The sequence below is a fragment of the Erigeron canadensis genome, chromosome 2, assembly GCF_010389155.1.
Source record: "Erigeron canadensis isolate Cc75 chromosome 2, C_canadensis_v1, whole genome shotgun sequence".
Classification (NCBI taxonomy): Eukaryota; Viridiplantae; Streptophyta; class Magnoliopsida; order Asterales; family Asteraceae; genus Erigeron; species Erigeron canadensis.
In genome coordinates this window covers 3,094,923-3,111,858 of record NC_057762.1, presented here as the reverse complement: position 1 = coordinate 3,111,858, position 16,936 = coordinate 3,094,923, and the positions used below count along the sequence as shown (strand labels likewise).

At 35.6% G+C, this 16,936-nt stretch overlaps 1 protein-coding gene across 1 annotated transcript; it reads right to left on the bottom strand.

Moving 5' to 3' along the window:
• Nucleotides 1-4,674: 4,674 nt before the first annotated feature.
• LOC122587515 lies at nt 4,675-5,322 on the bottom strand. Its single transcript, XM_043759700.1, has one exon. The coding sequence runs from the start codon at nt 5,320-5,322 to the stop codon at nt 4,675-4,677; it is 648 nt and encodes a 215-aa protein (XP_043615635.1).
• Nucleotides 5,323-16,936: the final 11,614 nt, after the last annotated feature.

The following is a 16,936-nucleotide window of genomic DNA, read 5'->3' as shown; positions in this document are numbered from 1 at the left end:
TTTTTAATAAAACCTTTTCCAATACCAGATTTCTTTGATTCAGACCTTAATTTGCTTTGATCAACAATTTTAAGATCAGACACTTCAGCCAGTAAACTATTATCATTTGAAATCTCACCTTTTCTGGACTCAACGTACTTGACAAATATTTTGTCAGATTCAGACTCAAGGTGGTTTGAATTGGACACAGATTTTGTTGGTAAGACATTTCCTTTTGAATCAGACTTCTCATTTTTTAAAACCTTGTTCTTCCCTTTTGGAATGCTATGATCTCTAACTTTTATTTTATTTTTCTTTGACACAACATTATTTGTTTTTGACTTTGAAGTTGACACAGATTTAGTAATTGTTAACTTTGATAAATCAAGAGTTTCCTTAGGTTTTAGTTCAATTACCTTATCTGATTCAGACACAGCTTCCGCAATGGTTTGACCAATAACATCAAAATCTTTAAAACCAATACCAGACTTCTGAACCAGTCTGATTGGTTGAGAACTCTTTCCTTTGGTTTGAACCTTAGGAGGATAAGGAGGCTGATAACAAGGTTCCATGGCACAGACTTCACTGATAGCAATTGCTCTATCATAGTCACCATAAAAAACAACTTGTACTTGATGAGGAACTTGAATGTTAACACACTTTGCAGCCCTTTTAGAACCAATACACCATGACTCAGTTATCTGTTTGATTTTCAAAAACTTCTCATCTGAAAGTTTAACTTCAGTGACCAAAATTGAGTTTCGTTGTTTTTGATTTTTAATTTCAGATTCTAACTTTTCAATGGTGAAATTCTTTAAGTCTAGTTCTTGTTTCAACATAGAAATTTCTTTCTTATGTTCTTGATTAAAATGTTTTTGCAAAAGTACCTCATCACCAAGTCTATTTAACCTTGACAGCTTATCTTCATTACTCAAATTGGAAAAGATATTTACTTCAGGGGGAGTAGTCTGACTGGTTGAAGCTTTGTGAGCTGACTCAGATTGCTCTTGAAATCTTGTGAGATCTTCAGCAAACTTCTCTTTGGCCATAAGACACTTCTCATTTGTGTACTCTTCATCTTCTGAAGAAGTATCACTTTCAGCCCAATCTTTGGCTATCAGACTCTTCTCATCTTTCTCAGCATTCTTACTCAGCTCAGCAACTTGTGCTTTGAGAGCTTTGTATTTTGTCTTGAGCTTGGAGTATTTTTCATTTCTTCCACCTTTGGATGACCCAGCTTGCACAGACTCCTTAGATCTACAATCACCAGCCATATGTCCAGTCTTACCATACTTGTAGCAAGTGACTTTGGACATATCAAATGGTTTCTTGGTCTTATCAGCTTATCCACTTTTACCTTTTCCTTTAAACTTTCCAAAGGATCTCCTTCTTATCCTATCAACCAACATAGCCACTTCATTGGCTAACTCATCACCATCGGATTCTTCAACTTCAGATTCAGAACAAACAGATTCAATGTTAGAAATCACAGAACACGATTCATTGATACAGGGAATGATCTCATTGGATATTGAACTAGGGTGTTCAGTCATGGATGCAACAAGTGCAGTAGGAGGCTGACTATAAGAATCACCCATAGCAATCAGCTTTTCAGCCTCTGAACATTCTTGATTATGGAGTAAACCAAAAAGTCCAGGGAGATCAAGATCATGATACACAGAAAGTAGTTTTACAGAAGAAATATAATTGTTCCACTTTGGTGGTAATGAATCTAAAAACTTGCTTTTCAAAACTTCATTTTTCTTGGTAATACCAACAGTAGCTAGATCATTAACCAAAGCATTAAAACGGGTATGAGTGTCTTTTAAGGACTCGTTCCTCAAAGAGAAGAATCTTTCATACCTCCTTGTTAAGGTGGTAATGGTAGATTCCATGGAGGTAGAGCAACCTTCAAACATGACAGTCAAAGTATCCCACATCTTTTTAGCAGTAGAATACATTTTAATAGAATGATAAATGTTCTTTGGCACAACTTGGACAATGAAGTTACGTGCCCTCACATCCAAGTTTGCAAGTCTCCTATCCTCATCCCCCCAATCTGCCCTATCTTTGACAATGGTTTTAACTGTGGCAGGGATGGTTGGATGACCATCCCTTACCACTGCATCTACAACAAGAGTCTGTGTAGGTACATAAGGACCATCAGTCAAGATATCAGGCTTATTGTGGTCAATGGATTCAAGGAACAAAGACATACGACCTTTCCACCAACTGAAATCATCTTTATCAAACATAAGTGGTCGGGTTGATGAACCATTATCAACATAAGATGACATTATGCTTTACTTAAAGGAAAATAAGCAAGGATCAAGTCAAGTTAATTCTTAACCCCTACTCTGATACCACTTATACAGTCCCAGAAGTGTAACAGAATACCAAAGTATAATGTACACAAATAGTTGTAGAGGGGGGGGGGGGTGAATACAACTTTCGTTTTTCCTTAGTTATATATTATGAAAATAGTTTTAAAGATTCAATTATATATATTTAGAGCATACTATAAAGACAAGAATCAATTAAAACAGTAAAATAGAAAGTAAACATTCTTAGACACAGATTGTGTTTTTCAAATGTAATCCTTTATTAAGAAATGATCTATACAAAGAATTACAGGTTTGTTGCGGAAACAAGATAACCTACAATATCTAAACAACCCCTGAAAATGACAAACAACAATCAATAAGTTTCTTGCTTAAGAGAAGCAGCCCAAGCTGACTCCTCACAGGCTAAGCTGTGTATAACAGTAGAGAAACTTTCTGTAAAGAATGAATCAAAGGAATGTCACACATATGCCTTCAAGGATTGTAGCTTTTATAGGCGAAAGCTTTAGATTCACTTGGTGTCCAAATAAGCCACGTCTTCAATTATGGTTGGACGATCAAAAGGAAATAGGATTGTGCCTTCATCGTACTTGTGGTCCCAAACCAGCAACACGATATTTTTGATCGTCTATTGAGAGTATGGACACGCATATGTAAATAGACCACCAACCTAGATTTAATGAATCTTTCTTATCACGCCATACAACATTACTCAGCAAATCCAGGTTGTTATCTTCACTTGATTGTCAGACACAGATTGCTCGTTTGTCAAGAGTAAATCTGTCTAAGTGTTCTCCAAGCTGACTGCAATCCCAAGCTGACTTCCACTATCAGCTTGATCTTCTATCTTCAATCCTCCTCTTCGACTTGGATTGAATGCTATTCCCATTTGATGCAGCTTGAACAATACAGCTTCCATAAATTAAACAATTACAGAGTATGAAGCTTTATTCTGGGTCGCAAGCTGTGTCAGCTTTGACATACCCAGATTACAATACAAGAACCAAAATAAATTACTAGTGTTTACCTACAGATTTGTCATCATTAAATTTACATCCTTCATTGGGACTCAACAACTACCAACTCCTATAAAAGAGTTAAACAACTAAAACATAAGCAACGCTTAGTGAATGCATACACATATAATCATAATCATGTCATTTCAAATTGTGCATCAAGCACCATATAAGCCTAGCAAGCTAGCCTTTTCATACAATTCAAACAACATACATTCATTTTCAACATGGCCATGGACAATTTGGCTAGTAGGAATTTACCCACCTACTAGCTCTTGCAAACAAATTGACTAGTAGGAATTTACCCACCTACTAATTCTAACAAACATCTATCAAATAGGTCATAGGAATTTACCCACCTATGACCTCTAATAACAAGAACATGATTATCTGCATATACACTTACCTCAAACTTGGCTAGTTGACACAACAAGGCTACAAGATCAACAATTTATTCTTCAACACCTATACAAGAATAATCACATATCATCTATGAGTTCCATGACTCAACTACTTACAACATCTACTTGCATTCAACAACTCTAAGATTATGGTGTTTGGCTACTAAACACTTTTCCAACAAACTCCAAATTATAATGACAGAACTTTATTTCATGATTTCTATCCAAACACCACCAAATATGAATTTCTTATTATGGAGGATTTTTCCACTATCAACATCTCTTTAAATTAAACTAACAAATTCCCAATTCAATATATTAGGGTTCTTGAAAATCTCATTTAACAAAAACCCCCAATTCTAAGGTTAAGAACCCTAAATTTCAATAACAAAAAAAACTAGGGTTATGAAATCAATACCTCAAGAATGAGAGACAAATAATTAATTTCTAAATTTCTAAATCAATACCTCAAGAATGAGAGACAAATAATCAATACCTAAATTTCAAATTGAAATTTTTCCCCTTTCTCTTCCTTAATATTTCGGTCACCACCACCTCCAACAAAGCCCCAAATTTCAATTTCTAAATCAATTGGAGATGATTATTGTTATTGTTTCAAGATTACAATTCTTTAATTTTAGTTTTGAAGCTTCAATTGCATGGATTTTGAAGGATTTGAGAAAATGGAGTGGTTAGAAGAGAAAAGAGCTTGAGTGAGAAAACATGAATCATCAACTTAGTGGCTGGCTTTTCTCCCTGCTAGCCACGTCCCATATTGTATTTTGTGGGTAAAATACCCACTAGCCACAACAGTTCCAACTAAATTAACCCCTTAGCTCAAAACAAAATACTAGGAAATTAATTTAATGTCAAAACTACAAAAATGGTAAATTTTCTATTACCTTAAAATACTGAGATGTTACAAATCTCCCCCACTTAGAATCGATCACGCCCCGTGATCCATGCCATGTGCAAAGACGGGTAGTAAACCAACATGTCATGCTCCGTTTCCCACGTATACTCGGAGTTCTTATGGTGCTTCCATTGTACCTTGAAAGTGCGTACCGTCTTATTATTTATCCTTCTCAACTCTTCTTCAACTATAGCAACGGGTTCCTCGACATAAGTTAACTTCTTGTCTAGTTCGATTTCATTTAGTGGAACACACGTTGCATCATCAACAAGGCATTTCCGAAGTTGAGATACATGAAAAGTGTTATGAATACGAGATAGTGCTTTGGGTAACTCCAATTGGTATGCAACTTTGCCAATACGAGCAATAATCCAAAACGGGCCTATGAACCGTGGACTCAACTTTTCACGTTTGTGAAATCGTAGTAAACCCTTCCATAGAGATACCTTTAACATAACCCGATCGCCAACCATAAACTCAATGGGCCTTCTTCTAATATCGGCATACGACTTTTGTCTATCTTGAGCCGCCTTAAGTCTCTCACGAATCTCGTCTATCTTTTGCGTAGTTTCAAGAACGACATCGGTTCCTCCTAATTCTTGTTGACCCACTTCTCCCCAACAAATGGGAGTTCGACATCTTCTGCCATAAAGTATTTCGTACGGTGGCATCTTAATGCTAGAATGGTAGCTATTATTGTACGAAAATTCCGCCGAAGGTAAGTATACAAGCACGTAACATATCTTCTAATGTTTGGATGGTTCTTTCACTTTGACCATCCGTTTGCGGGTGGTATGCAGTACTAAAATCTAACTTAGTATCCATATCTTCATGAAACTTCCTCCAAAAATGGGAGGTAAAACGAGTATCCCTATCTGAAACAATAGACACGGGGATGCCATGTCGAGCTACAACTTCTTTCACATATATATTAGCTAGAACTTCAGAAGATGATGACTCAAGGATTGGCAGAAACAAGACACTTTTCGTTAATCGATCTACAATTACCCAAATGGAATCAAATTGATGTTTGGGCTTCTTGGTAAGTTTGGTAATGAAGTCCATAGTCAAATGCTCCCATTTCCATTGTGGTATATCAAGTGGTTGAAGCTTCCCATATGGCTTTTGATGCTCCGCCTTAACTTGTAAACAAGTCAAACACTTTTCCACATACTTGACAATGTCACGTTTCATGCCCGGCCACCAATAATCGACCTTCAAATCTTGATACATTTTCGTTGCGCCGGGGTGGATAGAGTACTTGGACTTATGTGCTTCATCAAGAAGAATTTCCTTCAACGAGCACGAGAATGGAATCCAAATTCTCCCATAACGAACCATGAGACCACGAGAGTCCTTAGAGAGATGTTGCAATTGCCCTTTAATTCACTCTTGTTTGGGGTCGCGTTTCAAGGCTTCTTCTTGAACTCCCCTTATTCGTTCAAAGAAATCGTTTGTAAGCATTACCCAAAGAGGTGAAACATGAATTGAAAAATGACAGCTTTTTCTACTCAAGGCGTCGACTACCACGTTGGCCTTCCCGGGGTGATACAAAATTTCACAATCGTAATCCTTCAATAAGGCTAACCACCTCCATTGAAGATTATTAAGATCACGTTGTTCAAAGAAATACTTAAGACTTTGATGATCCGAATAAATGGAGAATTTAACGCCATACAAGTAATGACGCCAAATCTTCAATGCAAAAACGACCGCCGCAAGCTCTAAATCGTGGACGGGATAAGACTTCTCATGAGATTTTAATTGTTTTGATGCATAAGCGATAACTCGCCTCTTTTGCATGAGGACACACCCAAGACCATTGAACGAGGCATCACAATACACTGAGAAATTTTCAACTCCATCCGGCAAGGTAAGAATAGGTGCTTGACTCAACTTTTCTTTTAGTGTTTGAAATGCACCTTCTTGTTCACTTTTCCAATTAAACTTCTCGTTCTTCCAAGTCAATTTTGTAAGAGGTGAAGCTAACTTAGAAAAATCTTGAATGAATCAACGGTAATAACCCGCCAAACCAAGAAAACTACGAATTTCCGTCGGGGACTTGGGAGATTCCCACCTCATGATTGCACTTATTTTCGCCGGGTCCACTTTAATTCCTTCTTGATTGACAACATGATCAAGAAATTGAACTTCTAGCAACCAAAATTCACACTTCGAGAATTTGGCATATAACTTCTCTTAACGAAGGGTTTCAAGAACTTCACGAAGATGTTTCTCATGTTCAGAAGGACACTTCGAATAGATCAAAATGTTGTCAATGAAAACGATAACGGATTTATCAAGGAAAGGACGACATACACGATTCATAAGATCCATGAAGGCCGCTGAAGCATTTGTCAACCCAAAAGGCATGACCATGAATTCATAATGGCCATAACGAGTCCTAAATGCGGTTTTTGGGATGTCTTCTTCACAAATTTTAAGTTGATGGTACCCCGATCGAAGATCAATCTTTGAGAAATAAGAAGCTCCTTGAAGTGGATCAAAAAGATCATCAATACGCGGCAAAGGGTACTTGTTTTTGATAGTAACCTTATTGAGTTCACGATAGTCAATGCACATACGTAAACTACCATCCTTCTTCTTAACAAACAAGACGGGAGCACCCCAAGGTGAACTACTTGGGCGAATAAAACCCTTATCAAGTAGTTCTTGAAGTTGATCAATCATCTCCCGCATTTCGGTTGGAGCGAGACGATAAGGAGCCTTGGCAATAGGTATAGCACCCGGAATGAGGTCTATTTTGAAATCAATTTGCCTTTCGGGAGGGAGTCCCGGTAAATCATCGAGGAAAACATCTACAAACTCGTTCACAATAGGAATTTCGGACATCGATTTAGATTCCTTATTGGAATCAACCACATGAGCTAGAAAAGATTTGCACCGTCGAGAGATAAGTCGACGGGCTCGAGCAAAGGTGCACAAGGGCAATGAGCCTTGATTTCTTTCACCGTAGATGACCATATCCCTACCGTTAGGAGCTTTGAGGTGAACACTTTTATTGGTACAACAAATATTTGCCTTATGTTGGCCAAGCTAATCCATACCCAGAATCACATCAAATTCTCCCAAACCCATCAGAATAAGATTAGCTTTGAAAATTTCGAAATTGATGGTTAAAATACAACCTAGATACACATTTTTAATCATGTAGGTTTGATCACCCGCTACCTCCACCAACAAAGGGGGTTCAAGAAAAGACAATTGTAAAGGGATGCATTTAGTGAATCGAGTAGCAGCAAAGGAACGATTTGCTCCGGAATCAAATAAAATCTTAGCGGGTGTGTCATGAACTAGAAAGGTACCTGAAATGACATCGGTGGATTCTTTAGCTTGAGCTACCGAGATTTGGAACAATCTTCCCCTCGGATTCCCTACTTGTTTCGCCAACTTTCTTTCATTAGCCTTTCTTGCTTCGACTTGCCTTTCTTCTTCAGTCAACAAAGGGCAAGCACTCTTCATATGTCCTTCGTTGAAGCATTTGAAACACACGGTAGGCTTGCTTGGAGAGATTGATATCCCTGTTATTATTAAAGAAAAAAAAAGAGGGATAAGGATTGAAAACTTTAGTTAAAAGGTTTTTTGGAATATGCCACTCACGTGTTTTGACTTATATATCTTTGCTTTGGAGGAATATAAAAGGGGAAATGTTTTCTATGTGTAGGATTTTTTTTCCCTTTTGCAAAAGAGAGAAATTCATTTCCATGCCAAATATGAAGAAATACAATCATATGTAAATGGTTTTCCTGGGAAATTAATTTATCCGCCTTCCTTAATTCGCTGACTTACCAAACGATATTTCATTCCCACTAGTTACGTTACCCGGGCTTCGCCCCGGGTGACATAACGTTGTTTTCGAAAACCTCATACACACGGATGTTACACTCGTTTGTTTTTTTGTTTGAACGTCTGTCCGAAAATGTATGATCGTGTACAAACGTAAAATATAGTAATCATTTACATGATCAATTCTCTTAATAATTGAAGGAATTAAAAAAACAACTGTTAATCATGTAGCTAACTATATATGTATAACTAGAAAAAAAATGTGGCAAAACGAAAAAAAAGAATGAAAACACACTAAAAGTATACTATTATATATGAAATATTAAAAGAAATGGAAAATATCATATAAATCATTGTAGAAATTGCACAAAATAGAAAGACAGATAAACGCAGATAGCATATTAACTTTATACAATATATTGTAAAAAGCTAAAAACAACTTAAATAACGACAACTTTAGTTAAAAGTATAAAGCAAAAGTAAAAACAAAAAACAAAAAAACAAACTCATTTGAGAAATATGGACATGATTTGCATTAACTTTTGTAACTCGCGTTTTACATTATAATAGCATCTAGCGATAGTTAACAACCATTTGAGAAAATGACTTGGCTCTCAGTTAGAAAAAAGGACTTGATTTCCATCCGTTATTGTTACCTGTTAAAAACTCAAACAAAAGTTAACGGATGTAAAAAAAGGAGGACTATTATTGCAAGATATTAAGCAACAACGACTAATAATGGTGGAAAACCCATTAAAAACTCAAACAAAAATTAGCAGCCGTTAAAAAAGAGGACGATTGTCGTAAGATAATAAACGGCATGGACTAATAATGCAAGAAAGCAATTTAAAAAGTAAGGAAAAAGATTGCTCAAATGAATATGGGCTCCATCAAAATAATAAAATAAAAGCAACAACGACTAATAATGCTAGAAAACCTATTAAAAACTCAAACAAAAGTTAGCGGCCGTTAAAAAAGAGGACGGTTGTCGTAAGATAATAAACGACATGGACTAATAATGCAGGAAAGCAATTTAAAAAGTAAGGAAAAAGATTGCTCAAATGAAGATGGGCCCATGAGAATAATCTATACCATATTATACAAAAAATAGCCCCATGTTGAAAGTTACATGGGAAATGTCTAAAATACCCTTAAATATATATTACATTATTAATCCTTAATATTTTAAAATCTCTCAATTAACTCTTCTATACTATATTATAAAAAGAATAGCCCCATGTTGAAAGTTACATGGGGGAAATGTCTAAAATACCCTTAAATATATATTACACTATTAGTCCTTAAACTTTTAAAATCTCTCAATTAACTCTATACATTAAAGACTTTTATATCATTTATTTATACCACTTCTATATTATATTATAAAAAGAATAGCCCCCATGTTGAAAGTTACATGGGGAAAGGTCTAAAATACCCTTAAATATATATTACACTATTAGTCTTTAATCTTTTAAAATCTCTCAATTAACTATATACATTAAAGACTTTTACATCAATTATTTATACCACTCGACACCGCCTCTACCACGAACAGTAGTCACCCACTAACATCGTCGCCGCCACAAATACCGCCGCATAGCGCAGGTACGTGCTAGTAAAATAAAAGAACATATGAGGTGGCTCGCAAGTTCACGTACGGGATTTAAATGTATGTACTAGTGCTTAGACCCGCGCGATGCGCTTTTAACCTTAATTAAGTTTTTTAACTATAGTTCAAGAATGTAACGTTGAATATTATTTACATAGATTGTATAATTGTATTTTTATTGTTTGGTCATTTAATAAAATAAAAATACAACTATTTTAAGATGAAAACACTTAAAAACATTATTCTAATGCATTAAAAGTTCATAAAACTAACATATTGTATAAATAATTATCATTATTTAAGTGTTTAACAACACATTGATGCGTTAAAATAAAAAAAATCACGTTTTTTGTTTTGTACATCCATTTTGATGAATATGCATCCAAGATGGATGCACAAAAGAAAAAACATGGGATAATTATTAAATGGTTGAAATTTACTTGGACACTATAAGAGATTAGTATGTACCAAATGATACCGATTAGGAAGCTCCTATCCAATTACCATATTTTTTACACTATATAAATTTATACACTATATATGTATACATACATATTCACCAATAAATATAAACACCTTCTAGCTTGTAAGACACTTGTTCTTGTTCTACGATCAAGAAGTGAGAATGAATTGAAGTAAAAAAGAACTTTGTCTACACCAATAAGGTGTGAAAATAGTAGATTATGATGGGTAAAGTTCACAATAATAATTTTAAACAGGTCACCATGCTCAATTCTTTGTAGTAGCCCATGATATATAGAACTGCTTACAACCTTTCTTATAAACAAATTTTTATACTTTGGGATTATAAGAAGATTAATGTTTGCTGGTCAATAAAACTTGGAAAAGTTTAACCATCCAATTTGAGTTGATTTTGCAACTTATGACAAACAGATTTAATACGTGTCTCCCAAGGGTCTTTAGTGTAACTTGATTTATATTACATCACAATCCTATGTTAACTAAAACACCTCGGTTAGTATATTAAAGATGACAAAATGGGAAGTTTGAGTAACAGGTCAAAAAAAAAAATTAAAAAAAATTTAACCGCCAATTGACCCGAAATGGCTTTATCCAAAGTTTAAAAGTTAATGTAAATACTACTCCAGTACTCCGTAAATAGGTAGTGTTCATATATGATTTTAAAATTGTCATATAAAACAAATGCTAATTAGGCAGTGTTCATATATGATTCCAAAATTGTCATAAAGAAATAATGATTCAAAAATTGTGATTTATGATTCCACAACTATCATATTTGATTCCAGAATTGTACGCTGTAGTAAAAACTCGAAGAGCACAATTCTTTCAACGTTTATGATGTTTCCCTATCTCTTTAAGAACATCCATATTGATTTCTAACGTCTTTAGACCATACAACACACCGGCGAGATATTTGACATTTTTAAACTGCCTCTTTTACTCATTTTCATCCGTGAGACCGCGATTATGCACTCAACTCTAACAATGCTTGTACAAAATCATCGTCTCCAATTTTACCCATAACAGCTGGATTACTTCCAAATACATGATCGGCTGCACATCTAAGAGCCCTTACAAACTTCTCCGCGGTCCACAATGACGCCTCCTTCATATGTTTGTGTGATTCCTGTTCATAATTCTATTGGCCACTCTTCTTGATGGCACAAAGGCATGTTGAATCAGTCCAAAACAGAAAACTAAAGGAGACCATGCGTGTGTAAAGCTTGGCATCAAATTCTAGATCTTTTTCATTAGCTGTATTTTCAATCCAGTGAACCCCTTTGACATCTTGCTAGAAAAGCATGTACCTTTTAAAGCTGACCAAGAACGCATTGTCTGTTGCTTGATCTTTAACTCTTGCTCCAGTTCTTGACATCACTCCAGCATTGACTCCTTAACCTACAGATTAAGCCAAAAAAGCTAATTAATTTAATATAAAATGCAAATGGTGCCAACACATGACGATTTGTGTCTAACATGCTCGATTGTGGTGTATCCAGGAATTAGCTTCTCAGCAAAAGCGACTTCATACAGTCAACATGGTACTCGTTTTCACACTAAATATATGGGTAAAAAACAATCATTAAAATCCAAAGGAACTCGGAATCAGTGTATACCACAGACCAAAAACTTATTCTGAAATGGCAAAGCACCTGATCACATATGATGACAGTTATAGGGCTGAATCTAGGCTTGCTAAAATCATGTGCCCTACAAATTTCAAGAGCACATGAAAGTGTAAATGTCTAAATGCCCAAATATTTCACCACTGATAAGTTGTATAAAAAATACCAAAGATTGTGTGGAAGATGTTCAACGGAATAAAGTTGCCCAAGGTGTACTTTAATATTAACAATAAGCTATATACTCCTTGCCCCATCCCATTGCCGCCCATACTCAGAAAGAGCATTTCAACAACGGTGTTGCTCAACACTGAATGCCTAGCTGATCTTTTCCTAAAAGTCCATTCTCTTTTATCTGGACCTTTACTCTTTACTCATTTCAAGTAAACTACTAAAACTTATATGCTAGTCTTACAATATCTAAATTTGTATCCCTAAGATCTAAATATCTAATCAATAGACATACACATTCCTATATGAATCAACTTGGTAATCAATTCAACATTTACAAATGCAAACCAACATTCCAATTCTCAGAATAAAACACACACACACACACACAAATCACACATTGCCTAGATTCGGGAAATCTTTTTCTGCTTTTTTTTGTATACATTCTTAAATTCAAGATAATGCTTTTAAATAGAAGTACTCCATCAAAAATAATAAATATTTAATCAAGATTGCACCTTTAATCAAAACTTAATGTTCTTACAAAATTTTTACATATTTTTTAACCATCAAAAAACATATCACATTTTTTTGAGAATTCTTACAAAAACTATCATGTACCTATTCTAAAAGTTTTTAAAATTCACAATGCACACAATAACTTAAAACTAACCACAAAAATATCACATTTTGAAAGAGGCATATAGATATAAATAAAAACCGATACATGAAAAAATTACGTAATTAAAAATAGATCGTCTACCTTGGCATATAGACGAAAAGTTGACCACGTAGTACTTTTAGAATATTAAACCTCCTTAGATCAGTGTATTCAGAAATATATAAATAGTTGATTAATAGAACTTCTGTATCATATATTTGACATATAAAAGTATATTGGGCCAAACCAACCTGTCTTGACATGATTCAACACACCCAACATAAACCGTTTTGACTCATTACTCAACCTGCCCATTTTTTCACTAATGTATATTAAAAGATCTAAAAGGAGTACCCACCAAGAGAACACATGGGTACATCTGAAATACGAATCACCAACCCTTCTGCAATAGCTGTTTTTCCAACCCCAGCTTGATCGAGGAGAATTGGATTATTCTTAGTTCTTCTACAAAGTATCTGAACAATCTTTCAACTTCAGCATGTCGGCCAACCACGGGATCAATGAGCCCATTACATTTGGATCTTGTTTATTGTGCTTTATTCATCAAAATAATAAACAATACATTGATCTAGGAAGAACAAAAAAGAGAACTTGAAGGACTAAAAAAACAGTTATTTTTTTCTTGATCATGGGACCTGCCGGATGCTTTAGCAAATGATGACCTTTTTAACATATAAATATTTGCAATCAATATTTGCATAGAGGAGAGACACATGAGGAATAGGTCTACTTATTTATTTTTTTAACTATAAATAAAATGTAAAGCATAAATGAACAGTAACGGTTATGAATAATTTTGCCAGGCTCGTAAAAGATGAAGCTACAATCTCAAGAGATCAATTTATAATAACTAACAAACAAAAGACTAACCTCTCGTATGATAGTGACTTTCGCTGTTGGGTCTGTGTGCTTTAGTACCATGTTATGGCAACTTACTACAACTGCATCATCTAACTACAAATGCCTCGATTGTGCCTCCATTACCTCATTAAACCTTTATGGGCTTCTTCAATAGATTTGGTTAGAAACTTGTGATCTCTATCCAAAATGATTGCATAATAATTATCAAAGTTAGTTGATTAGGGTAAATGTGGGGAACCCTAGCCCCAGTAACAGAATTGGATACCTATCGACTCACTCCTTATGAGCCATATGATGCCACAGTAGATAAGGACATGTGGTAATCTCATATATGACTCTATAAAGCAAAACTTTAGAGCAATTTATAACCTTGTTATACACATATAACTACTTTTAACCCAAATTACCACAAAATCAAAACCATAATCACTTCTGCAAAAACTCTTAAGTAAATAATATTATGATATTCATGACATAAGTATTGAATGTACATCAGAATGCCTGCCCCTTTAAAATATATACCCATGTCATGTATAAAATCTAACTAAATAAAGATTGCAGTATAAAAGCAAGCAGGATCAGAGAACTTAAGAATAAAATCCAGTATACACGTATGGTATATGCATCTCATTGCAAGTGAGAAGAAGAATCTGGTTATGTAAGGACTCACAACTAATTTAATACGATACGGAAAAAATGAATAAAATTTAAATAATAAAACTATCTGTTTTGTATCATTTAAATACAGTAAATTATTTGCAAATCTAGGCTAAATTACCAAACGAACCATATCAACTCTTCATGATGACCAACAAAAACAACAAATAATTGGTTGAGACATTGTATCAAACAATTGGTGGTCATGTGAAAAACAAATCACTATCAAAATCTTAGAAAATATACATATTTTCAACTCACAGAAATCCACGTGGAAGATCTTTTCAACTCACGGTGGAACAAGCAAGAAATACGGATGACGTTGTCACAGGTACATTTCTTGTATATAATGTGCCTATGCGTATTCTCTTTGATTCGGGGGCAAATAGATCATTTGTTGCCACTAGGGTAATTCATGTTATTCCCGTGCCTAAGTCGTGTCTAGAAAATGCCTTGCAAGTTGAGGTTGGAAATGGTAGGATGGAATTAGTGAAGGATGTTTATAAAGGGTGTGAGATCAAGATTTCTTCGGAGCTCTTTCAAGCCAATTTAATTCCTTTTCCGATGGAAGAATTTGATGTAATTTTGGGCATGGATTGGTTGAGCTCTTGTAACGCCAAAATTGCGTGTGATGAAAAGGCGATATATTTGAAGAATTCTAAAGGTGAAGACTTGGTAGTTTTTGGTGATAGAAAGGAACGTTCCATTGCCATATGCACTTTTGCTCGTGCCAAACGCTATATGTCTCATGGATGTCATGCCTATCTTGCTCACATCGTCGATGTTGAGAAAGAACCTCTATCCTTTAAAGACATTCCTATTGTAAATGAATATGCTGACGTTTTTCCTGAAGACTTGTCGGGCATTCCTCCTGAACGGCAAGTTGAATTCTCCATTGATCTCATTCCGGGGGCTAACCCCATTGCTAAAGCTCCTTACCGTTTGGCTCCAACGGAAATGCAAGAATTGATGAAGCAACTCCAAGAGTTACTTGATAAGGGTTTCATTCGACCTAGTAACTCTCCTTGGGGTGCACCGGTACTTTTTGTCAAAAAGAAGGATGGTAGCATGCGGATGTGTATCGATTATCGTGAACTCAACAAAGTCACCGTAAAGAACAAGTATCCTTTGCCTAGAATCGACGATTTATTCGATCAACTTCAAGGAGCTTCATATTTTTCTAAAATTGATCTTCGTTCGGGTTACCACCAACTCAAAGTACGTGAAGAAGACATTCCTAAGACCGCCTTTCGGACTCGTTATGGTCATTTTGAGTTTGTTGTCATGCCTTTTGGACTCACAAATGCTCCCGCGGCTTTCATGGACCTCATGAACCGTGTTTGTCGTCCTATGCTCGATAAGTCCGTGATCGTTTTCATTGATGATATTCTCATTTATTCCAAAAGTTCCTCCGATCATGAAGTTCATCTAAGGGAAGTGTTGGAAACTTTACGTAAGGAGAAACTCTATGCCAAATTCTCCAAATGTGAGTTTTGGTTAAGAGAGGTGCAATTTCTTGGTCACGTTATTAATAGTGAAGGGATTATGGTGGATCCGGCTAAGATTAATGCGGTGATGAAGTGGGAGCAACCAAAGAATCCGTCGGAAATTAGAAGTTTTCTTGGTCTAGCGGGCTATTACCGTCGTTTCATTCAAGACTTTTCTAAAATAGCTTCCCCATTGACCAAGTTAACCCGAAAGAACATCAAGTTTGAATGGAAGAATGAACAAGAGATGGCCTTTCAACAACTTCGAGAAAGATTGAGTCAAGCACCAGTTCTTGTTTTACCCGATGGTCTTGAAGATATGGCGGTGTATTGTGATGCATCATCTAATGGCCTTGGGTGTGTTCTTATGCAACGGGGGAAAGTCATTGCCTATGCTTCAAGGCAATTGAAAGAGCATGAGAAACGGTATCCTACTCATGATTTGGAGTTAGCGGCGGTGGTCTTTGCTTTAAAAATTTGGCGTCATTATCTCTATGGAGTCAAGTTTACCATATATTCCAATCATAAAAGCCTCAAATATTTCTTTGAACAACGAGATCTCAATAATCGCCAAAGAAGATGGTTAGATCTTTTGAAAGATTATGATTGTGAGATCTTGTACCATCCCGGAAAGGCTAATGTCGTGGCGGACGCCTTGAGTCGGAAGAGTTCTCATCATGCCTTAGTTGTTTCTCCTCTTTGGGTTTTGATCACTAACGACTTCCTTGATCAAATTAAAGAAGCTCAAGAAAAGGCCTTGCAACGGGATCCTAAAAGAGAAAGAATTCAAGGTCAACTTCAATATTTTACTAAGGATTCTCGTGGCCTTACTCTACGTTTTGGGAGGATTTGGATCCCATTCTCCTGTGAGTTGAAGCTAGTTCTTCTCGATGAGGCTCACAAATC

Excerpts from the sequence above, each read along its gene's own strand:
- LOC122587515 (XM_043759700.1), bottom strand. The coding sequence starts at position 5,322 with ATGCCACCGTACGAAATACTTTATGGCAGAAGATGTCGAACTCCCATT.